The sequence below is a fragment of the Balaenoptera acutorostrata genome, chromosome 20, assembly GCF_949987535.1.
Source record: "Balaenoptera acutorostrata chromosome 20, mBalAcu1.1, whole genome shotgun sequence".
In the NCBI taxonomy this organism is placed as follows: domain Eukaryota; kingdom Metazoa; phylum Chordata; class Mammalia; order Artiodactyla; family Balaenopteridae; genus Balaenoptera; species Balaenoptera acutorostrata.
The window spans coordinates 6,654,467-6,680,258 of NC_080083.1; the positions used below are offsets into that span (position 1 = coordinate 6,654,467).

The following is a 25,792-nucleotide window of genomic DNA, read 5'->3' on the forward strand; positions in this document are numbered from 1 at the left end:
AGCTCTACAACCCACAGCTGCTGCTGCACGTGCAGTTCTTCCCTCCTGCAGATAATTTTCCAGACAGCCGTACTTTTTGATTCCTGGTATCTAGTTTTAAAACTTTTCTCTGTGGCGGTTATTGTTGTCATTTCTGTCCTCAGAGTTTCTTCTGGAGAGTGGAGCACCCTGCCTAGCTCTGATCCTCCTCCTCTGGCCTTGGGCAAGCTTCCTACCCCTCCTGCCTTCCAGCTCCTCCTATGCAAAAGCAGGCTGACCAGCAAACGACCTCTGAGATCCCCCAGCTGAACACTCTATACCTGCAGGAGGAAGAAGCGTGATGGGAAGAAGGACGACAGGCTGCGTGATTTGGAAAAGCTGGGGTGGAAGGCTGTCGGCATTTCAGAGCTGGGGCTGGGCTCAGTAATGTGACCTGGGGCTGTTCTACAACGAACTCAGAGAAGACCTGTATGGAAAACATCCTTTCAGCTTCCTGGAGGTGGGTATGGATATGGTTATACAGAGAGATGGGTAAACTGGTGACAACAGAAGGTAAAGAGCAAACTGACCCTTTTTCCGTTGCCCACAAAGCCCCTCCCAGCCGTAACTCCAGGTGTTTAAGAAGGAACTGCCAGCACCTCTCCCTGTCCCGTGGCCACCCTGCTACGTCACTGCCCAAGGTGTGGTCAGGGCCCCTCGCACTGTCCCTCAGCCCCATGGGGCTTGCTAACACCTCTGCTCCCACAGGTGACATGTCCCTGTCCTGACCAGGCCTCCAAGGAGATGCCTGGCCAATGGCACAGAGACTTGGACTGATGTCACTGGGCAGGCAGGACAGGACCTCAGGCAGACCACTCCCCTTCAGAACACGGATGCACCCTTTAGGAGGGTCGGGCTCTCTTCTTGGATGAGGAGGGGCTCTAGGGATGGGGGTTTCCGCCCCAGCTGGAGCAGGGAGGTGGCGCGGGGGGGTGTGGCAGGCTGCTGGGGCAAGCGAGCGGGCTCCGCACTTCCTGACTCCCCCGCTGGTGGCCACGCCCCTGCCTGGCCTCCACAGAGCAGGCACGTCATAATGTGCGCTTTGGCCTAAAATCCCCTAAATGTCAAAAACGATTGAGTCACCGTTTATCCTAGAAACCATTAAGGGTCAAGGCTGCATCTTCCGTTTCTTGTGTACCTTCTTGAAGTGCTCTGCATTGGGGCCAGCATACAGTGGGTGCTTAATTAACGTCCCTGCATCTTGGGGACCACAGTCCTGCTCCCCTTGCCCTACCCACACCTCTTCGCGTGGCCTCCGTATCCGTGCCTGTTGTGGGTGCGTTGGGAGGGGCAGCTCTTATTCTCAAGTGGGAACTGCTGACAGGCTTTAAAATTAATGACCATAGGATGCCCGCTGGCCACCCTCCCAAAGATTTGTCAGGAAAAATAGGGAAAAAACAGACATAAAGTAGAAGGGGAAGAAGCTTCATTCTTCTCCGGAAGCTTCATTTTTCCAACCCTGACTTAGAAACAACCACACGTGTTAGACAGCCCCCTCCCATCACCCCGTTTCTCTGCAGGCCATGCCATCCCCCACCCCCCACCCAGGCCAGCAGCTGGTCTTTCCTAATTGGTAACATATCTCAATAACAACAGGTCCTTAAAGCAGCTGTTGCTGTGGATACTGTCTGGCCGGGTAGCTCCCCCATTATTAATTTACTTGTTGGTCTTACTGGCACTTAAGAAAGGATTAAGTTCATAATGATACTAATGAGATAGAAAGTTACACAGTGAAAGGAGGAGGAGGAAGAGGGTCGATGATGTTGTTGTTGTTTCTGGCACGAGTTTTACAATCGCACAGCCCTGTGTTGTGACAAAAGTCTTGCTCAGAACTCCAAGAGGATTGTAATTGTTTTGCCCTTGGCTTCCTCCCTTTTCCCACAGGACAAGATTTCTAAGTACCCGCTGCCCAGGGCTGCACACTGATTTCTGAGCCCGTGGCGCCTGCAGGATGGAGTTAGGCAGGAGCCCCAGCGAGGCTGTCCCATCACACTGAGTGAAGACACCCCGGCCCCAAGTTCAAAGGAAGGCATCTCAAACTTCCAGCTTTCTCCAGTGGGAAAACGGTTATGGGTCCTGCCCGTTTCTATATATACCTCTCCCTTGGCAACGACAAAAAAAGAGTGAGGAAGGAGCTGGTGCTCAGCTTGTGGTGTCGGTCATTCTCTTTCCAAATATAGAGAAGGAATGAGCGGTGGCGTTAGCGGGGGGTATAAAAGCCCGCGGGCAGCAGCCCCTCTGTAGCTGCTCTGTGGGTGGAGGAGAGTCGCAGCGCCCCTCGCTGGCTCTTTTCCGAGTGCGGCTTGGAGGACGCCACCTGGTGCGGGCCTGCCTGGCTTTGGTAAGGTTAGTTAGAGGCGGAGCTGAGCCTCGGGCCCCAACGCCCACCCCGCTGCCTGCAGCACCCGCGTCCTCCTGCCCGCTCTCCCCTCGACGCTCCGTGGGCCACGGCCTGTCACCGCGGCCTGCCCTTCGCCTCTCTGATCTGTGCAGAGGCCAGCGGGGTCGCCGCCTCCCCTGCCCTCACCTTCTCCACCTGCGCTGCATGCCTGGCGGGTGTCCGGCGGCCCCTTTGAGATTTCTCCCTGTTCACAGAAGACAGGGGGCCTGATCCTGGCTTGGAACCACTGGCCTTTTTAACAGGGATTCTGTCCTTCCTGCCCAGTTCTGAATGGGAGGCGCTGCAGACTGAGGAGGGTACCGTGCTGGGCTGGTAGGAGCCAGGTTTGGGGCGGTTGGGGGCTTTTCCTACCTCCGTGGCTCACCTGTGGGTCACGTCCCATCTGCTCCTCCAGCTTGTCTCTGGGGTAAGACTCTTTCTAAGTTATTAGTCCTTTATCCTTATTTGGTTAGTTCATCAGGACCCGATTCAGAACCGACCCAGACACCAGACACTCCCGTGTCCTGAGCTTGCTTTCTGCGTATTTATTGCAGGTCTGATTGCCCACGACTGCTGTTGTCCGCTGTCCTCCCGTGGGTGTGACCCTCAGGTGAGTAAGCAGGTCGGGTCCCTTGGCTCAGAAGTCACCAGGGTACCAGTTCCTCCCACCTCTGATGGCCTGGAGGGTGAGAGCCCTGTAGAGCTTAGACCAGGACAGGTTAGGCTGGAGCAGAGCGGAGAGGAGGCAGCACCTGGGGAGATGCTCTGAGTAGATGCTGATGTCAGATGCTGCTTCTGTTCTCAAAACAGAACGAAAGGAAGCAAAAGCCGGTTTCCTCCTGTGAGGAGGTAGCCACCTTGAGTCAAAAAGGTCCCCAAACTCCTCAGCTATTTGCCATTTAGCACACTCTCTTTGAAGAATGGCGTTTATTTCTGATGGTGTTTATTTTTAAATCTTCCCTCAGCAACAGCTGGGTTTTTGCAGAAGAGGAAAGTGAGTCCTGAGAACTGCACCTGCCTCTAGGGTCCCTTCGCCCGTCCGAGCCCCGGCTAATGGGGGAGCTTGGATTGCATATGCTCCGTGCCCTTTGCACAGAGTAGCTGCTCAATAAATACGTGTGCCTTTGATTTTCCTGGGGGTCGATGGAGGGCAGCCTTGCTCCCGGGGCTCCGCCTTGAAGGGCTCCCTCGGGGGCAGGGCTGGAGCCTGGGGGCAGCAGGGCTCACCTGGTGGGTTCGCCTTCCAGCCGACACCATGAGCAGCGACACCGAAATGGAAGTGTTCGGCATAGCCGCTCCCTTCCTCCGGAAGTCAGAAAAGGAGAGGATCGAGGCTCAGAACCAGCCTTTTGATGCCAAAACCTACTGCTTTGTGGTCGACTCGAAGGAAGAATACACCAAGGGGAAAATTAAGAGTACCCAGGATGGGAAGGTCACGGTGGAAACCGAAGACAACAGGGTAAGCCCCGTCCACACCCTCTGCAGGCCGGCCAGGCCTCTATCTGCTCCCCATGGCTGCCCAGTCTGTGCGTCCGGTCCATACCTGGCCATCTCCAGACGTGGCTCTGGCACCGTAATGCCTCACCTAGCATCACTGCCTTAGCGTCCCAGGTGTCCTCGGAGGAAGCAGAGTGAATACTGGCCTCAGGTTGCACGGTGGGAGAACCACCTGGTTGTGGCTGGCCAAAACAATCCATGTTCGGGTGCTTTTGTTAATGTTCGTGTCACTCTAGGTCAGAGGGGACCAGCCCTGTGCATCCCAGGGGTGTGGAATTGGGAGTCCAACAGTAAGAGGACCTTTGTTAGAACACTCTCCTTTGGTAGCCTAGGTTTCCCCCTAATTCTTCTAGCAATAGCCATCTAACTAAGGAAGTAAGGAAAGCGAGTAAAGGATCCTAGTGGACCACAAGCTCGATGTGACGTAGCAGCCTTCCCATATCATGAAGGCAATGAGCAGTGTAGCCCACTACATTCTGGCCCAGGTACTGTGGGCATGCTGGGAGGAATTGTGGACTTCACTACTCTCTGGAATCTAGACCAGAAGAATCTGGAAATGTTCTAAGAAAAGTTAAAAAAAAAAAAAAAAAAAAAAAAAGCGGGGAGGGATCCAAAAGAGAAGTGTAAAGGAAATAGCGTCATTGGGTTGGATGTGAAGGAAAAAGGCACTGAAATTGTCCTGTGATGCTTGCAAGCACTGAAGCTCCAGATGGCAGCTCTCTGTACATTTCAGATGATGGAGTTAAGAACGGGCTTATGAAGCCACACGGAAACACGGAAGGTAGACCTGATGAATGACAACCTAAGACGTCTAGACCCTCACAGGGAGGGCTGATGGCATGGATGGCTTAAGTGAATCTCTGCTTAAAGGCAGGTTTCCCACCGCCTTGCCCAGAGGCGAGATGGGGAAAATGACCATCTTCAAAGAAGGCCTCAGACAGGAAGGAGGTGAAGGCAGAGCAGGGGAGAGGAAGCTGAGCTCCACGCCCACTATGCCAGGGTCCTCCAGCCCCGCTGGGCACTGGGGCAGGGGGCTTCTCCTCTCGAGGGGAGCACAAAGGCGCCTGCCAGCGCCTGGGACCACCGCTCTGCCTCGTGGTTCCTTCTCCTGGCTTGTAACACTCCAGCCCCAGAGAGGGAGCGGGGCTGGTTCTCTTTCACCAGCAAGGGCCAGAGGGGGTGAACGGGCAAGATGCAGGGTGGGGGCTTGGCAGCTGCTTTTGGAGAGCTCAGAATGCCGGCTTACTCTGGGCACCGGCCTGGTGACCCAAGGCCACCGGCCTCCTCTTCGGTACCTGCCTCAGGAACACCAGTGGACCTGCCGTGTTCCCTGAGTAGACAGCAGAAACCCATGAGCTGCTGGAGCTGGGTTTCGGCCCAGCCGGCATCACGGAGCTGAGAGGTTCCCGCTGGCACCCGCGCCTGCATCATCCCCGCATCCACCCACAGAGACCCTCTTCTCATTTCTGTCATCCTTCCCTCACCTCAGGCCCACCGGAGATGGAAAAAAAAAAAAAAGCCCAAGTAACAGAAACAAATCCCAATCCGTCACCACCACTGCAAGCCGCCCCCAGCCCCGTCTCCCTCCCTGTCAAATGGGCGTTTTCTCCAGCGCCTGCTTCTTCTGATCTGGGCGTGGCAGACAGATAGCTGCAGGGGCAAAACGCACAGAGAAGCCCAGGTGTGCACTGTACCCCTTCCCTTTCAGACCCTGGTGGTGAAGCCAGAGGACGTGTACGCGATGAACCCCCCCAAGTTCGACCGGATCGAGGACATGGCCATGCTGACACACCTGAACGAACCGGCCGTGCTGTACAACCTCAAGGACCGCTACACCTCCTGGATGATCTACGTCAGTGCCCGCGTTTGCTGGGTTCCCGGGACCTCTGCCGGGGCGGGGTGGGGCTGAGCTGCTTGTGGGGGGATGGGCTCTAGGAGGACTGGTGCTGGCTGAGCTGCTCCGCCAAAGAGGGGGAACGAAAAGGAGAAAGGGCAGCGAGAGTGACGCAAGATGAGAAGGTGAGAGAGGAACGGGGCGGGAGGAGAGCAGCTGGAAGGGGGGGCGGGGCAGGCGAGGTGGGTCCGAGGCTGGGGTCCTGGCGCCGGCAACCCCCAGTGGCAGGAGGTCGCTTACAGCCCTCTTGAGTCTCAGCTGCCTCATCTATAAAGAGAAGTCGTATCTTGCCTCCTTTACAAGTTTCTTGTAAAGAAAAGTGAAATAACAAAAAGGCAGAGGGTTTTATGTGTACAGGCACACACCCATGTATACATACATATGTATTTTTTACGCTCCCCCAGACCTACTCGGGCCTCTTCTGTGTCACCGTCAACCCCTACAAGTGGCTGCCGGTGTACAACCCCGAGGTGGTGGAGGGCTACCGGGGCAAAAAGCGCCAGGAGGCCCCGCCCCACATCTTCTCCATCTCTGACAACGCCTATCAGTTCATGCTCACAGGTAGGTTTCCAAGGAGGAAGGCTGGAGGCGGGGGGAGGGCTCAGGGAAGCTGCCACATGATCCTGCACCGCGCCGTCCAGAGTGCAGCCTCCACACAAAGGACAGGAGGGTAGAGGTGCTTAAAAAAGACGAAAGAGGCCACATATTTTAGGGCCTTGCAGGCCCTGGTGAGAAGTTTGGATTTATTGCAAGCATGGGTTACCTCATACGAAACTGACATTTCTGTGGGCCCAAAACAAAGACTGACAATTTCATATGGTTCAGCCTAATCCCGTGAGAAGCCCGTGGCTGGTTGTGAGCGGGGGCTTAACCTCTCTGAGCCTCGTTCTCAAAGAGGGGTCTCTTCAAGCTCCCACGTAGGACCAAACCGGGTATTAGCGGGAAAGGGAACTGTGCAGTGAACTCTGACTGCTGGAGACATGGCGGAAAACTGAGAAGCTCTTTTTATTTTTGTTACAAATTTTTTTCTTGGACTATAGTTGATTTACAGTGTTGTGTTAGTTTCTGGTGTACAGCAAAGTGATTCAGTTATATATATATATTCTTTTTCAGATTCTTTTCCACTATGGTTTATTATAGGATACTGAATATAGCTCCCTGTGCTATACAGTAGGACCTTGTTGTTTATTTTATATACAGTCGTTTGCATCTGCTAATCCCGAACTCCTAATTTATCCCTCCTCCACCCCCTTTCCCCTTTGGTAACCATAGGTTTGTTTTCTACCTATGTGAGTCTGTTTTTGTTTTGTACAGAAGTTCATTTGTGTCACATAATCACACATAGGTGATATCATATGGCATTGGTCTTTGTCTGTCTGACTTCTCACTTAGTATGATAATCTCTAGGTCCATCCACGTTGCTGCAAATTACACTATTTCATTCTTTTTTATGGCTGAGTAGTATTCCTGTGTGTGTGTGTGTATGTATGTGTGTATACACACACACACCCCCCCCACACACCTTCTTTACCCATTCCTCTGTCAATGGACATTTAGGTTGAGGAAGCTCTTTTTATATTGCTATCAACTCTATTTTATTTTTCCCTTTGGCAGATCGTGAAAACCAGTCTATTCTGATCACGTAAGTATCCAAGGTGTAGAGTGTTTTCATAGCTGTGGCCCTTTGTCCCCAGTGCAGAAGGGGAAGATGCCACTCCCTCTGTTTTGTTAATGAGAAAGTACCGAGAACGAAGTCTGTGATGCAAAGATGTGGGGCTGGGCACTGGGGAGAGATGGGCAGGAAGGCCTGTGAGGCCTCAGGAAGCTGGAGCTCCCCATCCAGCCCGCTCAGCCGTGCCGTTCTCCCCCGGGGCCCCTGCCTCTCCGAGTGGTCTCACATTTGTTGGGAGGTGTGTGTCTGCTGTGGCTCAGGTGACATCTTAGGGGGCCAGTTTACACTCACGGGACTTGTTTCTCTGTCTCTCTCTCTTTCGACTGCTCTGAATAGCGGAGAATCCGGGGCAGGAAAGACTGTGAACACCAAAAGGGTCATCCAGTACTTTGCAACAATTGCAGCAACTGGAGACCTTGCCAAGAAGAAGGACTCCAAAATGAGGGTATGGAGAGGAGAAAGGCTTGCTCTGCTTCCACTGCCAACCTTTGTCTTAACTTCAGAACGAGGGGGCACGGGGAGGTGACACCCCACCTCCGCAAGGAAGGGAGAGCAGGCCAGGATTTAAAGTCTCGCAGGACAGCCAGTTCTCCTAGACGACCCAGCGTGTGGTTGATGTTACAGGACCAGATCCTGTGATCGCCTAGAAAACAAGCCTCTAAGCCTCCACTAAGAAAAGTCAGTATGGGAGCAGCTCACATACACCAGAATCACACATACCAATTGGAGAGAACTGTAGTGTCTACTTGCCTTTCAAAACGAATATATTATAACAGTATGAAATGAACACCGATGACCTAACTACCTGGAGAATCAAGGAACTGAAGGGTTAAATTAGGAGGTTTAGGTCAAGACACCCAGCTTGAGCCAAATCTAACAGAATGGCAAGAGTGAGGCGTGCTGATGGTTTGGTTGGGCCCCAGGTTGGAAAGCAGGGCAGGGAGGATCTGGCGACCTGGGGCTGCAGGAGCAAAGGCAGCAGGGGCCGCGGAGCTCACTGTCGCATGTGGCTCTTCCCGCCCCGACTCCCTGCTCCAGGGGACTCTGGAAGACCAGATCATCAGCGCCAACCCACTGCTGGAGGCCTTCGGGAATGCCAAGACCGTGAGGAACGACAACTCGTCCCGCTTTGTGAGTCTGCACCGGCTCAAGCTGGGATCTCCTCTGAGGCCCGCAAGTCGGCGAGGGCCCTGCTTCCGGGAGGCTGCAGTCTTGGGGGTGGACGGTGAAAGAAGGAAACAAATCAACAAGACAGTCTGGGACAAGGATTCCTTGGTAGACAGTGCAGTAAAGAGGGCGTGTGGTAGTGTAACTGTGGGCCGGGTCTCCTTTAGACAGGGCTGGCAGGGAAGCCCTCTTGGTTGGTGGGGGGGCTGGCCTGTGAACCCCAAGATCCACAGGACGAGGACAGGGGACCTCAGTGGGTCCGAGGGGCTGCAGCGAGGCAGGCACCATGAGGGGAGGTGGGGAGCGGTGGTAGGGAGGGACCTGGAGCCTCGGAGTCTGTAGGCCCGGAGAAGGGGTTTGGGTTTCATTCAGGAAGCTACTGAGGGATCCTTTAAGAGGGAAGTGATATGGTGTGATTTGCGTCTTGAACAGAATCTCTCTTACTTTGTTGACCATCTTGGGGGTGGGAGGGTGGGGGAGTGGCGTTTGGAGGCAGTGTGGAACAAGGGGATGGAGAAAGGAGACACAGCCAACCGGAAAGAGGAGAGGGAGAGGAGGACATGCTTCACTTCAAATTACCGGGGAATAAGGTTCCCGTTCACATTCCCCAGGAGATGGGTAGGAACACCTGGAGTCACGGTACACCTGGTCTCCCTTCCCCCACAGGGCAAGTTCATCCGAATCCATTTTGGTACCACGGGCAAGCTGGCCTCTGCAGATATTGAAACCTGTAAGTAGATCCCTGGGATGAGATGATGTCTCGGGACATCAGGGGAGCAGTTTGGAAAACAGTCCTGTGTTTGTGTTCCTAGATCTGCTGGAAAAATCGAGAGTAACCTTCCAGCTGAAGGCTGAGAGGAGCTACCACATCTTCTACCAGATTCTTTCCAACAAGAAGCCCGAGCTCATAGGTGAGGACGTCCCCAGAGGGGCTGGTCTGAGGCATTTCGGCTTTTGGGTGAGTGGACCAAAGAGAGTTGTGTGTATGCACAGGTGACTCAGCAGCCAGCAGAGGAAGCTTGTTTTAGAAATGGGATGCGGCTGTTTTGACAGTGGCATGCCAATTTGAAAAACGCAATCCAATGGACAGTAAAAGACTGAGGCACAATTGCCTTCAGCTCCCGTTTATAGAAACTGGCTGAATGACCAAGCATTTAGTGGTCCTCTAGCGCCCCCCTGGTGTTCTGGCACAGAAACCAACATTTCACCAAATGCTGTGAGGCCAACGCAAAATCAGATGAACAACCAGCTGGCGGATATGCACCCTGCCCTTAGTCCCGCACCTAACAGGGGCCTCGTGCCCTTCTTTGCTCCCTGGCTGTTTGCTCAGCCTTCTGGGCCCAAGCCTGGAAATAGGCTGCAGCTCTTCAACAGGTTTTGGAAAAGACTATGATTCTACCAAATGATCTGTGCTTCCCTCCCCATGGCTCTGTCCTGGCCCACACTCGGCCAGTTTTCCCGATTAACCTTTCCCAACTGACATGGATCTGCGCCCTTTGCACGCAAAGCAAGAGAATTTAAATATTCTGTCTGTGGTTCTTACCCTACATGGCCTGGGCGGGCTGCAGAGTCTTCCCTGGACTTTATATTCAGCCACAGCCTGAGTATCGAGAGACTGTTTAAGAGATTTCTAACTCTACACTCAGCCTGGGCCCCAGCGGCAAAAGTTTCAGCTGAGGACACAGAAGCTGAAAGCCCCTAGTGGATGTTTTCTTTGCATCCATGTGACCTCCTCTAAATGGTCATCATTGCAGAACTGCTGCTTATTACAACCAACCCCTATGACTACCCGTTCATCAGCCAGGGTGAGATCCTGGTGGCCAGCATTGACGATGCCGAGGAGCTGCTGGCTACGGACGTAAGCAGAACGGGGAGAAAGCGGTGGGCGCGGGGCTCCTCGTGAGCAGAACGGGGAGAACGGGGTGGGCGCGGGGCTCCTCGTGAGCAGAACGGGGAGAAAGCGGTGGGCGCGGGGCTCCTCGTGAGCAGAACGGGGAGAAAGCGGTGGGCGCGGGGCTCCTCGTGAGCAGAACGGGGAGAACGGGGTGGGCGCGGGGCTCCTCGTGAGCAGAACGGGGAGAACGGGGTGGGCGCGGGGCTCCTCGTGAGCAGAACGGGGAGAACGGGGTGGGCGCGGGGCTCCTCGTGAGCAGAACGGGGAGAAAGCGGTGGGCGCGGGGCTCCTCGTGAGCAGAACGGGGTGGGCGCGGGGCTCCTCGTGAGCAGAACGGGGAGAAAGCGGTGGGCGCGGGGCTCCTCCTCCATCACTGGGGTCAACCGGCTGACGTGCTGTCCTCCGATGCCAGAGCGCCATTGACATCCTGGGCTTCACCCCAGAGGAGAAATCTGGGCTCTACAAGCTGACAGGCGCCGTGATGCACTACGGGAACATGAAGTTCAAGCAGAAGCAACGGGAGGAGCAGGCAGAGCCAGATGGAACTGAAGGTACCACGTCACCGCGTCGGCCGTGCGCCAGGGCTAGGGGGCGTCCAGCTGAGATCACTCGGGGCCTCTTTTGAAAGCGGTTACTCCTTCTTCTGCCTAGAGAGGTGAACCTCTTCGGGGCTCAGATGCCTACAGGCACAGTTACTGCCCCGTCTGCTGAATCACTAGAATGGTCCTGCTTCAGATACAGTAAGGAGTGACCAGGGTTTTCTGGAACCCAGTGCCCCCTTTTCATAAAATCTATCATATTCTCTGAGTGACTCAGCTCCCACTGGCCATAGGTAAGCAGTTTAGAGACACGGAATGTAAACACACAAAGATGGGCTGAGCTGAGCGTGGAAACATCCGGATGATTTTCAGAGTGGTTCTTCCACTTTGCCAAGCATCAGGGGTTTCCCTTGTAATCAGCCTTCTTTTCCTGCCAGTGGCTGACAAGACAGCCTATCTGATGGGCCTGAACTCTTCGGACCTCCTGAAAGCTTTGTGCTTCCCCAGAGTGAAAGTTGGGAACGAGTATGTTACCAAGGGCCAGACTGTGGACCAGGTAAGTGGCTGCCGCAGGTTGGGAAAGGACGCAGCACCCGACGGCCGCTGCCTCCAGACTCACTGGCTGGTCCCTCCGCACAGGTGCACCATGCCGTGAACGCCCTCTCCAAATCCGTCTACGAGAAGCTGTTCCTGTGGATGGTCACCCGCATCAACCAGCAGCTGGACACCAAACTGCCAAGACAGCACTTCATTGGCGTCCTGGACATCGCGGGCTTTGAGATCTTTGAGGTTTGTGTTACACTCATTTGGCTTTGTGTTGGGGGCTGGTTTTTGTGATCCTATAGGCAAGATGTCAAGGCAGCCCACACGTCACCCAGCATCACATCTTGGAGGAAAACTAGATGGAGGGTGGATCCAGGTAGAAGAGAACGTGGAAGGGTTTGTATTATTTTAAGAGGGAGGAAGGCTTGTGTCAAGTGGAATTTTAAAGACATCCTCAAATGGATAAAAGAAAAAAAAATCAAATGCAATTACTGACAATAGGGAGAGCCAGAAACAGAGAAGAAGTTGACAATAAGCCAACCATGCGATATTTTACATAAATATCCTACTGGCTCTGGGTTAGAAGCATATAGCCATTCATCAAAGCATATATTTGATGTCTGCCAGGTATAAGACTTGCATGTGAAAAAAAGATGAGCTTGTAGTTTGTAGAGGACAACAAGAAGTATGTAAGGCACACAGAAGACCAGCTACAGATAAGGCAGCCCGTGGCCAGCGCCCGGAGAGGCCCAGACCGTGGACTCAGGAGAAGCATCTTCCAGCTGGAGATCAGAGAAGACTCCAAGGACACGTGATCTCAGCTGAGCCCAAGAATGTGCCCGTACCTGAAAGCATAAATGAGCTGGCGAGAGCCCGAGACCATGAGGAGGAAGGCTGATGGGTCTTTGGTTTTGAAAGAAGTCTAACTTTTCATGTGAACATTATGTTTTGGTGTTAGTATAACAGCCTGGAGCAGCTGTGCATCAACTTCACCAACGAGAAACTGCAACAGTTTTTCAACCACCACATGTTCGTGCTGGAGCAGGAGGAGTACAAGAAGGAGGGCATCGAGTGGACGTTCATCGACTTCGGGATGGACCTGGCCGCCTGCATTGAGCTCATCGAGAAGGTACCTGCTGTGTGCACTCAGTAACCGCCCCTCGCCGACCTGCTGCTTGACACTGCAGCTCATACTCACCCCGTATGCACCCTGCCTTGGTCCAGCCGATGGGCATCTTCTCCATCCTGGAAGAGGAGTGCATGTTCCCCAAGGCCACAGACACCTCCTTCAAGAACAAGCTGTATGACCAGCACCTGGGCAAGTCCAGCAACTTCCAGAAGCCCAAGGTGGTCAAGGGCAGGGCCGAGGCCCACTTCTCGCTGATCCACTACGCGGGCACCGTGGACTACAGCGTCTCGGGCTGGCTGGAGAAGAACAAGGACCCCCTGAACGAGACGGTGGTCGGCCTGTACCAGAAGTCCTCCAACAGGCTCCTGGCACACCTCTACGCCACCTTCGCCACGGCAGACGGTAACAGACTGCGCGGGGTGCCTTGGACCCGCACTTTTTCCCTCCACTCAGCCCACGGGACTGGAACAGCTCTGTAGGTCTGCTAACAGCACATGCCGTCTTTTCTTTCTTTCAGCTGACAGCGGAAAGAAGAAAGTTGCCAAGAAAAAGGGTTCTTCCTTCCAAACCGTCTCTGCCCTTTTCAGGGTAAGAAAGATACCAATTTATTTGCTTGTAATTGGTTTAAGTCATCTCAAAATGAGCAACGTAGAGATGCTAAACTTGATTTACTCGAGAATAGTGATGTGGTCTTAATCTGGTTACTGCCACTTAGGGAGGGTGAGTGGCAGTATGATGATACACAGGCAAGGTCTAATGAATGGAGGACCAGAACTGAACTAGCACTTTAAACGGCATCAGCTGGGTGTGCTGGCTGGCCTGGGAGGCGAGTCCTCAGTACAAACTTCCCGACTTGCCTGAAGGACACAGGCAGTAGCATGTCAGGTGCCCAGTGGGGCTGGATACTTCTCTTGAGTTGATTTCAGAGGGCATTTTGTACTTGGTTAGTCTCTGGTGGTTCACTGTGAAGCAAAAGTCTGTTATATCAGTTAGTTGCCTACACTTCTAGCCAAAGGATTATTAAAAGAAAGAGTTTAATATCTTTATTCCTTAGAATTTATGATAAATTTAAAATACATACCTTATTTTTTGGTTACAATATATCTCCGTGTTTGTAAAAGCCTATATAGTAGGCTCACTATCAAATGTAATCTTTTTCTTTTAGGAAAACCTGAACAAGCTGATGTCAAATTTAAGAACAACCCACCCTCACTTTGTGCGCTGTATAATTCCCAACGAAACCAAAACCCCAGGTAAGACACCCGCTGGCTCTGAAGGTGGCACTCAGGTTCTGTGTGAAGCTGACGTTTGTTGCTTCTCTTCTCAGGGGCGATGGAGCACAGCCTTGTCCTGCACCAGCTGCGCTGTAATGGCGTCCTGGAGGGTATCCGCATCTGCAGGAAGGGGTTCCCAAACAGGATTCTCTATGGGGATTTTAAACAAAGGTGTGTAATAAAAATGTTCTATTTGCTTCTTGAGAAGATGTGTAAATGCTGGAACTTGAGAGGGAGAAATACTGGTATGAAAAGACCCGTTTCAAAAGAACAGCTATGGACTCCGTGTAGAATGATTAACCTACCACTCGGCCAAGGTATACAGTTTTCTCCCACATTTTCTCAGGAGCTTATCTGATATACAACACGTCAGAAAAACACCTGGCCTAAGAGTCAGTAGGCCTAGATTCTAGGCCACTATCTGGCCTGTGACCAAGAGCAAGCTTCCTTCCCTCTCTGGACCTTGGCCTTCTTGCCTCTTGGAAGAGAGGCCTGAACTGGTTTCCAAAGTTCATGTCTTTGCTAATAGTCCACGATGTTTCTGTGTCCACAACGGCAGATACCGAGTGCTGAATGCCAGCGCCATCCCTGAGGGGCAGTTCATCGACAGCAAGAAGGCGTGTGAAAAGCTGCTGGCATCCATCGACATTGACCACACTCAGTACAAGTTTGGACACACCAAGGTACTGCATCAGCTCTGACAGATGTTGGCGTGTGGTCCCCGTTAGACTTCTCCAGAAAACTGACTCAAGTCATCCTTCTCCCCTCAAGGTGTTCTTCAAGGCTGGCTTGCTGGGAACCCTGGAGGAAATGCGGGATGACCGCCTGGCCAAGCTGATCACCCGGACGCAAGCCGTGTGCAGAGGGTTCCTCATGCGCGTGGAATTCCAGAAGATGGTGCAGAGAAGGTCGAGCGGGGTCTGTGCTCAGACCTGAGCTCTTTGGGAGAAGTGGAGAGTCTCTCTTAGAAAAAAACTGATGTTTTGTTTTTAGGGAGTCCATCTTCTGCATCCAGTACAACATCCGAGCCTTCATGAATGTCAAGCACTGGCCCTGGATGAAACTATTCTTCAAGATCAAGCCCCTGCTGAAGAGTGCGGAGACGGAGAAGGAGATGGCCACCATGAAGGAAGAGTTCCAGAAAACCAAAGATGAACTCGCCAAGTCAGAGGCAAAAAGGAAGGAACTGGAGGAAAAATTGGTGACTCTAGTACAAGAGAAGAATGACCTGCAGCTCCAAGTACAAGCTGTAGGTGTTTAGGAATTTTTTTAAACTTTCCTTCTAGATTTGATTATTTAAGAAAACGATTTTTGGTGGGAGTTTTGCTTTTTAGTTGCGATGCTTCATAAAGGACTTCATATATAACAAAATACTGGAATGTCACAAATCTTATCTTTTAACCATTAAAGTAAATCGTGATTTTTTTTTTTTTTTTTTTAAGGAAAGTGAAAACTTGTTGGATGCAGAGGAAAGATGTGATCAACTGATCAAAGCCAAGCTCCAGCTGGAGGCAAAGATCAAGGAAGTGACTGAGAGAGCTGAGGATGAGGAAGAGATCAATGCTGAGCTGACGGCCAAGAAGAGGAAACTGGAGGACGAATGTTCGGAACTGAAGAAAGACATAGATGACCTTGAGCTGACACTGGCCAAGGTTGAGAAGGAGAAACATGCCACAGAGAACAAGGTGGTACACTCTTTGTGGGCCCTTCCAGCTTGATGTGGTCAGTGCAAACCCGACTTGATCTCTTCTTATAATTGCCTGTGGCTTCTTCTTAGGTCAAAAACCTTACTGAGGAACTCGCTGGTTTGGATGAAACCATTGCAAAGTTAACCAGGGAGAAGAAAGCCCTCCAGGAGGCCCACCAGCAGACCCTGGATGACCTGCAGGCAGAAGAGGACAAAGTCAGTTCTTTGAGCAAAATCAAGAGTAAACTGGAACAGCAGGTGGATGATGTGAGTAGAGGGTGAGAACCGGGAGGCCGGGGCTCCGGGGCGGGAAGAGCCCCCGAGAATCCTCTGGTGCAAAGCGTTCGTTCTCAAAAGGAAATGGTGCCTTTTGCAGCTGGAGAGCTCCCTAGAACAAGAAAAGAAGCTTCGTGTAGACCTGGAAAGGAACAAAAGGAAGCTTGAGGGAGACTTGAAGCTTGCCCACGAGTCCATATTGGATCTGGAGAATGACAAGCAACAGCTGGATGAAAGGCTCAAGAAGTGCGCCCCGAAACCACCAAGTTCAGATTTCCAGTTCCCAGGTATTTGGTCTTCACACGTTCCGCATTTCCCTTCACAGGAAGGATTTCGAGTACAGTCAGCTGCAAAGTAAAGTGGAAGATGAGCAGACTCTGGGCCTGCAGTTTCAGAAGAAAATCAAAGAGCTACAGGTAGGAGGCGTTGGGGACTTTTCTTTCACACGTGGTCACGTACAGTGGGTGGGGGGTGTCTATTGCACGTCATTAGAGCAAAGCGGGCAGGACCGTGGGTCTCCTTTCTGCTAGGCTGACACGGTAGTGATGAACAGTTTTTCCGTAATTGTAGACAAAGCACATAGTTGAAGTATTTCAAGTCCACATGCAGTTGGAATGGACTATATCCTGGGTGGCTGCTGCAGGGGTAATGCCTGTGTTGAGGCAGGAAAAACTCATGTCAGAGGAAATTCACAGCATTGGTATCGTACCGGGAGCAGTCCAAGAGCTGGTTTGTCTAATGGGAGGGGAAACTAGCCTGGTGTTGACACTGGAAGTCAAGAGTGTCGTGGGACAGCCTGCCCTCCTCACAGGCCCGCACTGAGGAGCTGGAGGAGGAGATCGAGGCGGAGCGGGCCTCCCGCGCCAAAGCAGAGAAGCAGCGCTCGGACCTCTCCCGGGAGCTGGAGGAGATCAGCGAGCGGCTGGAGGAGGCGGGGGGCGTCACATCCACCCAGATAGAGCTCAACAAGAAGCGGGAGGCCGAGTTCCTGAAGCTGCGCCGGGACCTGGAGGAGGCCACCCTGCAGCACGAGGCCACGGCGGCCGCGCTGAGGAAGAAGCACGCGGACAGTGTGGCCGAGCTGGGGGAGCAGATTGACAACCTGCAGAGGGTCAAGCAGAAGCTGGAGAAGGAGAAGAGCGAGTTCAAGCTGGAGCTCGACGACCTCGGCAGCAACGTGGAGAGCGTGTCCAAGTCCAAGGTGCGGGGTGGGGGGTGCCTCATCCTCAGGTGAGGGGGACCCTGCGTCCTTCCCACCTGAGCACTGACTCAGCTTCCTCCCCCTTCTCAACCCTGCAGGCGAATCTGGAAAAAATCTGCCGCACTCTGGAGGATCAGTTAAGTGAGGCCAGGGGCAAGAATGAGGAAAGTCAGAGGAGCCTGAGCGAACTGACCACGCAGAAGTCACGTCTGCAGACGGAGGCCGGTGAGCGACGGGAAATGGCAGGGGCGGTGCCTCCTGGACACCTGGACAGAGGGCAACTGGTCAGAACGAAAGGCAGGGTTTGTTTGGGGGATGATTTCTAAGGAAGCAGATTTTCAGGAGAGAGGCAATCAGAATAACCCACGAAAGCGCCATTTAGAATGTCCCAAAGGAGGAGAGCACTGAAAGTTCAGTAAGAATGAGAGAGGCGTGTACTGGACTGAGGAGGGACTCAGAACACTGCCTGCTTCGAGCGCTTTCAAAATTAATGTAAGCCTGCCTCGAAAAGAACCTAGAGGGCACAAATGGGACTAGGAACCAAGCCCCATGGCTTTTCTACTTCTCGCTGCACATTAATGCAGATTCGTTGTCTGCAGTGGAGCATTTTAAACAGTAAAGAAAGAAACACGGCCAATCTGTGTAGGGTCTTGGTGTGTGATAAAAATATAGGGGAACATTACCCGGGACTTTCACCTAGAAAACATGGCTCCCCCAGCGCTGGTCCTCCAGCCCATCATCACAGGTGAACCAGTCCTTTGTAGCAGCTCGACCAAGACAGTGAGAGAAAGAAGTTCAGGGGCCACTTCTACCATGATCTTGGGAGTTCACCCCTGGAGTCCGAAGGCCTCTCCCCCACCTTCTTTTTCTCTTACCTCTACATAAGCATATAAACCAGAACCACCGTAGCCACCCAAAAATCCAACTTCAAACTACTAAAGCTAGAAGTCCTAAGGAACGCAGCTAAGAGATGCAGTATTTCCCCCAGTGACAAATCAGCAAACAGCTGGAAGCACCAGCCACTGAGAGGTCTGATGGGAGTGTTTAGGTGGTGAGGTCTTGGTTTACAAGTATTCTTAAGTTTTATTGACAAAAGTTACTCCACGCTTCTGGAAGTTTACAACAGTATCTTACCAGGGTGTGCTTTCAGTTTCCTCTTTTTTTTTTTTTTTTTAATATTTTATTTATTTATTTGGTTGCGCCAAGTCTTAGTTGTGACACATGGGCTCCTTTGTTGCGGCTCGCTGGCTCCTTAGTTGCAGCATGCGAACTCTTAGTTGCGGCATGCATGTGGGATCTAGTTCCCTGACCAGGGATCGAACCCGGGCCCCCTGCATTGGGAGCTCAGAGTCTTAACCACTGCGCCACCAGGGAAATCCCCCTTTCAGTTTCCTCTTCATGGACACATCCCTTCGCCGCCAAGGAAGGACCGCACCTTATAATTTACTCTCTCCCCAGATCTCAGCACAGTGCCTTACATACAGTAGGAACCTGGTGAGTGAGTGAATGAAATAAAAATATTTTCCTTCTGGACACAGGTGAGCTGAGTCGTCAACTGGAAGAAAAGGAGAGCATAGTATCACAACTTTCCAGAAGCAAGCAAGCATTTACCCAGCAAGTAGAAGAGCTCAAGAGGCAATTAGAGGAAGAGAGCAAGGTACGTCACTGGCGGGAGTGCTCCCTGACCTAGTCTCCCAGTACCGCCTGCAGAAACAGAAGGCAACTTTACACATAGGTGATGGCAGCGGGAACACACTTGGATTGCATCATGCACACGGCACTAAAATAGTCATCCATTGGGGCCTCTCCTCTGTCCTGACTTTTGCAGGCCAAGAGCGCCCTGGCCCACGCCCTGCAGTCAGCCCGCCACGACTGTGACCTGCTGCGGGAACAGTATGAGGAGGAGCAGGAAGCCAAGGCCGAGCTGCAGAGGACGCTGTCCAAGGCCAACAGCGAGGTGGCCCAGTGGAGGACCAAGTATGAGACGGACGCCATCCAGCGCACAGAGGAGCTGGAGGAGGCCAAGTACACAACTCTATTTGTCTTCAGAACAAACAGAACTCCTAGATGATCGAGTGACAAAAGGCACCGACTTTAGAACTACTCGGGAGTGAATCTGTTACGATGTTTCCCCATCTTTTATGTCTCTTAAGGCAGTTCTGTGCCAGTAGAGGGACCTGGTGTTAGCACATTTCATTGAGACAAACGACTCTGACCTTGGTTAGAGAAAAGGCAGGCTATTGATCACTGATTTTTAGCAGACAGGAAGTTCTCCTGGGCTTATGAAAGGAAATCGGCGTTTGAATCACATAAATGAGTGATTCCAACTTGATGAATAGTGATGTTCAGGAGGATTGAAACTTAAAGCATCTGCTTCTCTTTCATCTTCTTCCAGGAAAAAACTTGCTCAGCGCCTTCAGGATTCCGAGGAGCAGGTTGAGGCAGTGAATGCTAAGTGCGCCTCCCTGGAGAAGACCAAGCAGAGGCTGCAAGCAGAGGTGGAGGACCTGATGGTCGACGTGGACAGAGCCAACTCCCTGGCCGCCGCGCTAGACAAGAAGCAGAGGAACTTTGACAAGGTGCGGGGCGAGCGCCCTGCCGGCTGAGCACCGCGACGCAGGGGCACCTGCTGGCGCCTGACTCCGCCCCCGTAGCAGGGTGACCTCGGGCACGCCCCTGAAACAGAGTGGGAGTGGGATGCGGCTGGAGGTCCCTTTCAAACACTGCCAGTGGAAACGAGCCATGGCCTCCAATGTGTCCAGTCCCAAGCGTTTTTGTTCCCCCACACGGCTCGTCTGTCTGGGGGGCTGATGTGGGAATCCAACTCGGGTCCCACTGCGAGGCTTTGTGGCAGCTTCCCTTTCAGTATGACAGGTAAGGTTGATTTGAAACAAAGTTTTAATGAAATATTTAGAAGTGCAGGGCCATTTTCATATTGGGAAAAGGGCAATTCGGCCTAGCTAATTCCTTCTCAAAGGATCCACTTGCTTTTTATAGAGGGCAGTGGTTACTGACCAGTGACTGATCTTGAGTCAATTTGTGCAACGAAATCTTGGTTAGTCAACAGTCAGAAACAAGGGGCTAGGCAAGCGACTTGGCAGAGGCGGCCCCAATTCTCAGAGCGCTCACCCTCACGGGTGTACTCAGATAGAAACTAGAGGAGGGCAGCTCGTGAACAGAGGCGCCTTCCTCCCCGGTGCTGCAGGTGCTCGCCGAATGGAAGACCAAGTGTGAGGAGAGCCAGGCGGAGCTGGAGGCGTCTCTGAAGGAGTCCCGCTCCCTGAGTACTGAGCTCTTCAAGCTGAAAAATGCCTATGAAGAAGCCTTAGATCAACTTGAAACTGTGAAACGGGAAAATAAGAATTTAGAGCGTAAGCAATTTGTCTGAAATCCTGCTTCATGCTATTGCCAGGGCATGGGGCTGGAGGGCCGTGACTGCAGGACCCAAACGCCTATGCGAGAGTCCGTTACTGCACACACAGGAAGCATGCAGATCCGAGGGGCTGTTTCTGAGTCTCTCTCTATACAGTATCTTATCTCTAGGCAACAGCATCCTTAGAACTGTGATAAACTAGTTAAAAGCATTCGGTTGGTGCTTACTCTGCCTGGAAAACTGCACAGAGAACGTTCCAAGGCAACCGAACCTCTTTCTTTGCAGAGGAGATAGCAGATCTCACAGAACAAATTGCTGAAAACGGTAAAACCATCCATGAACTGGAGAAATCAAGAAAGCAGATCGAGCTGGAAAAGGCTGATATCCAGCTGGCTCTTGAGGAGGCAGAGGTGAGCAGAACGCCGGCGAGGCATTGGCCTGGAACAGATGCTGTGATGGTGGGGCTCCAGCTTGGGAGGCCAGCCGGCCCCGATCTGGGTCTGTAAAGTCACGGTCCTCATGCCGGCTCCTTTCCTATCAAATTGCATGGACTAATACCCGTGAATACCTGTGAATTATCTTGAATTTACTGGAGAAAATCATTACGTTAAAATAGGTCTAAAAATGAGATTTTACAAAAATCTTAGATGAATTTAAAATATCTATAAAGTGCCTTAAGCGCCTAAGAAATGTGATGATTTAAATGTTATTGTTTGATAGTATAATAAAAACAAAGTGCAATGAAACATTCTATTTCTGCACTGAAGGTAAGTTAGGGATTTTTTTTTAAAAAGATAGTTTTGAATATTGTAGAGTTAGAATTACAAACATTCTATTGGAGTTTTTTTGCCCCAAAGAGTAGTGTAGCAGGCTCTATCCCATCACTGGTACTATTTCTGTCTTGTTCTTGTTCTTCAAAGGCCGCTCTTGAGCATGAAGAGGCCAAGATCCTCCGAATCCAGCTGGAACTCTCACAAGTGAAATCAGAAATCGATAGAAAGGTGGCCGAGAAAGACGAAGAGATCGAGCAGCTGAAGAGGAACTACCAGAGGGCAGTAGAGACGATGCAGAGCGCCCTGGACGCCGAGGTGCGGAGCCGGAACGAGGCCATCAGGATCAAGAAGAAGATGGAGGGGGACCTGAACGAAATCGAGATCCAGCTGAGCCACGCCAACCGCCAGGCTGCAGAGACCCTCAAACACCTCCGGAGCGTCCAGGGGCAGCTGAAGGTTTGCGAGCTCCCTGGTGGGAAGCCTCTCCCACCCTCAGACACGCACAGCTGTCGGCTGGGCTCATGGTCCTCAGGCCTCAGCTTCAGCCGGACGTTTCTGTTACTGTCTGGCCAGGATACCCAGCTCCACCTGGATGATGCTCTCCGGGGCCAAGAGGACCTGAAGGAGCAGCTGGCGATCGTGGAGCGCAGAGCCAACCTGCTGCAGGCCGAGATCGAGGAGCTGCGGGCCACCCTGGAGCAGACGGAGAGGAGCAGGAAGATGGCAGAGCAGGAGCTCCTGGACGCCAGCGAGCGCGTCCAGCTCCTGCACACCCAGGTCAGGGGACGGGAGGGGAGGGGAGACGGGGTGGGGGGGGGGAAACCTGTGCTCAGACACGCCTGGGTAACTCCACTCCTCCCGCCCCAGAACACCAGTCTCATCCACACCAAGAAGAAGCTGGAGACAGACCTCATGCAGCTCCAGAGTGAGGTTGAGGATGCCAGCAGGGACGCGAGGAATGCTGAAGAGAAAGCGAAGAAGGCCATCACGGACGTGAGGCTCCTCCCTGCCCTGTGTGGCTGCCAGGATTGCATTTCCTCAAAGCCCCCTTCCTCTCCAACCCATTAGACAGGGTGGGGCCTTCCCAGGGCACATGTGGTGTGAGTTCTGCTCCAGAAGCGCTCCCCACCTCCCCGGGAACTCAGCATGTCTCCTCCCGCACATTTAAATGGTGGACATGAGAAATGATGGAGTGTGGATAAAAAAAGACCAGAAGGGATTATATTCGTTTCTTATGCCCTTGGGAGAGGTATGCTCTTTTTTCCTTCAACGTATGACTGATTCCCAATATAAAAATGAGACCCTCAGATGCCAGGATCCCACCGAATGTCACCTCACAGGAAGCTGGCTTCCCTCCCACCAGCACCCAGCCTTCCTGCTCCAGAGGCCTTGGTTCTGGGCTTGTGGCCCCCACAGCGCCACCTGCTGCTCGATGGAGGGCACAACCTCGTGACGATTCCTCCCTGCTTGCTCAGGCACCCCCAGCTCCCTAGAGGCCTTCCCTTAGCCTCATTACCCCACACCCGTGATGCTAGGTTATGAACTCGGAATTCTCTAAGTCACGGGTTGGTGATAATGGTGATAAGGAAAGAAGGAACTTTCTTGGAGTTGGGGAGGTCCCAAGGAGGCCAGTTTAAGAAAGGGAAGAAACTATTTCCCATCCAGCCCTTGAAGGTTTCCCTTCTTAGCTTATGTTACGTGCCTGGTGCAGCTCTTTTCAGATCCCACGGTGGAGCTGTGGGCTCAGTCATCCCGTCACCTATTGTCCTTTGTCATCAGCATGGCTCTGGTCCTCCGGGTACCCAGATTTCGACAGCCCCAAGCACTTGACCTTGGTCTGCATCTGAGCGGGATGGTGTGCTTTCCAGGCGGCCATGATGGCCGAGGAGCTGAAGAAGGAGCAGGACACCAGCGCCCACCTGGAGCGGATGAAGAAGAACCTGGAGCAGACGGTGAAGGACCTGCAGCGCCGCCTGGACGAGGCTGAGCAGCTGGCCCTGAAGGGCGGCAAGAAGCAGATGCAGAAGCTGGAGGCACGGGTACGTGCAGGACAGACCCCCGCCTCCGCAGAGCCTTCCGGCCTCTCCCGTGCGCGCTCCAGCCCCAGACTAACTGACACACGTTCCCCCAGATCCGAGAGCTGGAGTGTGAGCTTGAAGCGGAGCAGAAGAAGAACGCCGAGTCTGTCAAGGGCCTGAGGAAGTATGAGCGGCGGGTCAAGGAGTTAACTTACCAGGCAAGTGCAAAGAAACCCCACGGCCATTTCCTCTGTGCCGTGCAAACAGCCCCCCGGGTCCTCTCTCCAGACAGCAGGGAGAAATCCTTCAGCCCCAGAGAACTGGGGCCTCTTGCATCCCGCCGGCCCCTGGCTGAGTACTGCCCCATGTTCTCTCTCAGTGCGAAGAGGACCGGAAGAACGTGCTGAGATTACAGGATCTGGTGGACAAGCTTCAAGTGAAGGTCAAGTCCTACAAGAGGCAGGCCGAGGAGGCTGTAAGTCAGCGGGACCCCAGCGCGGCGCCGGGCCTGCTTCTCCCTGTGAGCCCCAGGGAGGCGCTCGCTGATCGTACCCGCCCCGGCTCTTTGCTTTTAGGATGAACAAGCCAACGCTCATCTCACCAAGTTCCGAAAAGCTCAGCATGAGCTGGAGGAGGCTGAAGAACGGGCCGATATTGCCGAATCTCAAGTCAATAAGCTGCGCGCGAAGACCAGAGACTTCACCTCCAGCCGGGTAGGTGGTCCCGCAGCACTGGGTGGGGAGGGCGATGCGGCGGGAGCTGTGGCTCCCGGGGAGGAACCCGCCGTGATGGACGGGACCTTGGAGAACCTTCGACTTTAGAACTGGTCAGTCTCGGGCTCAGGAAGGGAAAGGATTTGCTTAAAGCCACGTAGCTGCGTAGAGCCCGGCTAAACCCAGGTCTGTGAGTCCCAGTAGCACACCGTCCTGAACAGCGGCGAGCGGTTCCTGCGTGGGTTCGGGCGCCCTCTGCCGGCCGGCCGCCGTCTCTGCGCTCACTGTAGGCGTAGGTTTCTAGATCCCTGGGCTGTTCTGAGGACCAGGCTCTCAGGCTGTGCGGTGACGGCCGCCACGTCTGCACTCGTGTATCCGCCTGCGATCCAAGGAATATCCCGTGTCCCGCTGAGGAGACAGACAAGCAAGCAACCCCAGATGCTCGCTGGGAGGGGGAGTGGCCGGAAATGCGGCTCTGCCATCTGACAGAACTCAAAATGCCCACTTTCTCCCCAGATGGTGGTCCATGAGAGTGAAGAGTGAGTGATCCTACGCTGGAACAGGACAGAAAATATGCGAAATATGTATTTTCATGGTTCCTGACCCTTATACTTAATTTCCATGTGATTGCTTTTCACATGCAATAAATTTTGCTTTGTTTTCAATTTGGGGCTGTGTCATTCTATTTGTTTTCTCTTCCCGGTGTGGAAATGGTTCATTGGTGGTATTTATGCCCGATGTTGAAATCTCGGTATGCAGATGGCTTGATAAAGTCATTTGGCCTATTTTCAGGTGCATGTATGTGGGGACAGGGAGAGATTGCTTTTGGTTTAAATTTGAGATTAGGGTAGAAATAAAAAGTACTCACTCCTAGGTTAACCACTGCTTTGGTGGGAGGAAGGGGAGATTGTCCAAAGAGTCATCTCCCACTATGACATGAGGGAAACACGAAGGTTTGATTCCGGAAAGCCCCGTCTCAAGTTGAATAGGGTTTTAAGGCAGAGGCCAGAGTCCCCCTACATCTTCTCAGGGAACTACCCTGGAATCTCGTAAAAGTTTGTCGTCAGGCAGCGCTCCACACAAGTGCTGTGCTAACTACTAGGAATATACAAATGAGTTAAATAGCGTCTGGTCCCTCCAAGAACTCGGGGTAAATCTACCACTGAGGTGCTGAGAAAACTGGACAGCTACATGTAAAAGAATGAAATTAGAACACTCCCTAACAAACACCATACACAAAAATAATAAACTCAAAATGGATTAAAGACCTAAATGTAAGGTCAGACACAATAAAACTCTTAGAGGAAAACACAGGCAGAACACTCTATGACCTAAATCACAGCAAGATCCTTTTTGACCCACCTCCTAGAGAAATGGAAATAAAAACAAAAATAAATGGGACCTAATGAAACTTAAAAGCTTTTGCACAGCAAAGGAAACCATAAGCAAGATGAAAAGACAACCCTCAGAATGGGAGAAAATATTTGCAAACGAAGCAACTGACAAAGGATTAATCTCCAAAATATACAAGCAGCTCATGCAGCTCAGTATTAAAAAAAAAAACAACCCAAACCAAAAATGGGCAGAAGACCTAAATAGACATTTCTCCAAAGAAGATATACAGATTGCCAACGAACACATGAAAGGATGCTCAACATCACTAATCATTAGAGAAATGCAAATCAAAACTACGATGAGGTATCACCTCACACCGGTCAGAATGGCCATCATCAAAAAATCTACA

The 25,792-nt window shown here is 52.5% G+C and overlaps 1 protein-coding gene across 8 annotated transcripts; it reads left to right on the forward strand.

The window, feature by feature from the left end:
* The first annotated feature begins 2,221 nt into the window (after positions 1-2,221).
* On the forward strand, positions 2,222-24,713 carry LOC103009780 (myosin-3). 8 transcript variants are annotated; one of them, XM_057535995.1, is made up of 42 exons: positions 2,222-2,364; positions 2,953-3,008; positions 3,364-3,392; positions 3,646-3,857; positions 5,604-5,747; positions 6,194-6,350; positions 7,404-7,431; positions 7,798-7,906; positions 8,500-8,592; positions 9,295-9,358; positions 9,441-9,539; positions 10,383-10,486; positions 10,935-11,073; positions 11,499-11,617; positions 11,701-11,850; positions 12,563-12,733; positions 12,829-13,135; positions 13,251-13,321; positions 13,899-13,986; positions 14,061-14,178; positions 14,567-14,690; positions 14,779-14,915; positions 15,001-15,256; positions 15,450-15,692; positions 15,785-15,961; positions 16,071-16,216; positions 16,296-16,386; positions 16,782-17,171; positions 17,270-17,396; positions 18,710-18,828; positions 19,000-19,196; positions 19,567-19,750; positions 20,377-20,542; positions 20,830-20,954; positions 21,465-21,773; positions 21,891-22,094; positions 22,185-22,310; positions 23,186-23,356; positions 23,449-23,553; positions 23,715-23,810; positions 23,911-24,048; positions 24,565-24,713. In XM_057535995.1, the coding sequence occupies exons 4-42, from the start codon at positions 3,654-3,656 to the stop codon at positions 24,589-24,591; spliced, it is 5,823 nt and encodes a 1,940-aa protein (XP_057391978.1). In that variant the 5' UTR covers positions 2,222-2,364; positions 2,953-3,008; positions 3,364-3,392; positions 3,646-3,653; the 3' UTR covers positions 24,592-24,713. The 8 variants fall into 8 exon arrangements, with proteins under 8 accessions (XP_057391978.1, XP_057391976.1, XP_057391981.1 ...); XM_057535998.1 differs by having other exon boundaries at positions 2,246-2,359; XM_057535999.1 differs by lacking the exon at positions 2,222-2,364 and adding an exon at positions 2,672-2,825.
* The last annotated feature ends 1,079 nt before the right edge of the window (positions 24,714-25,792 follow it).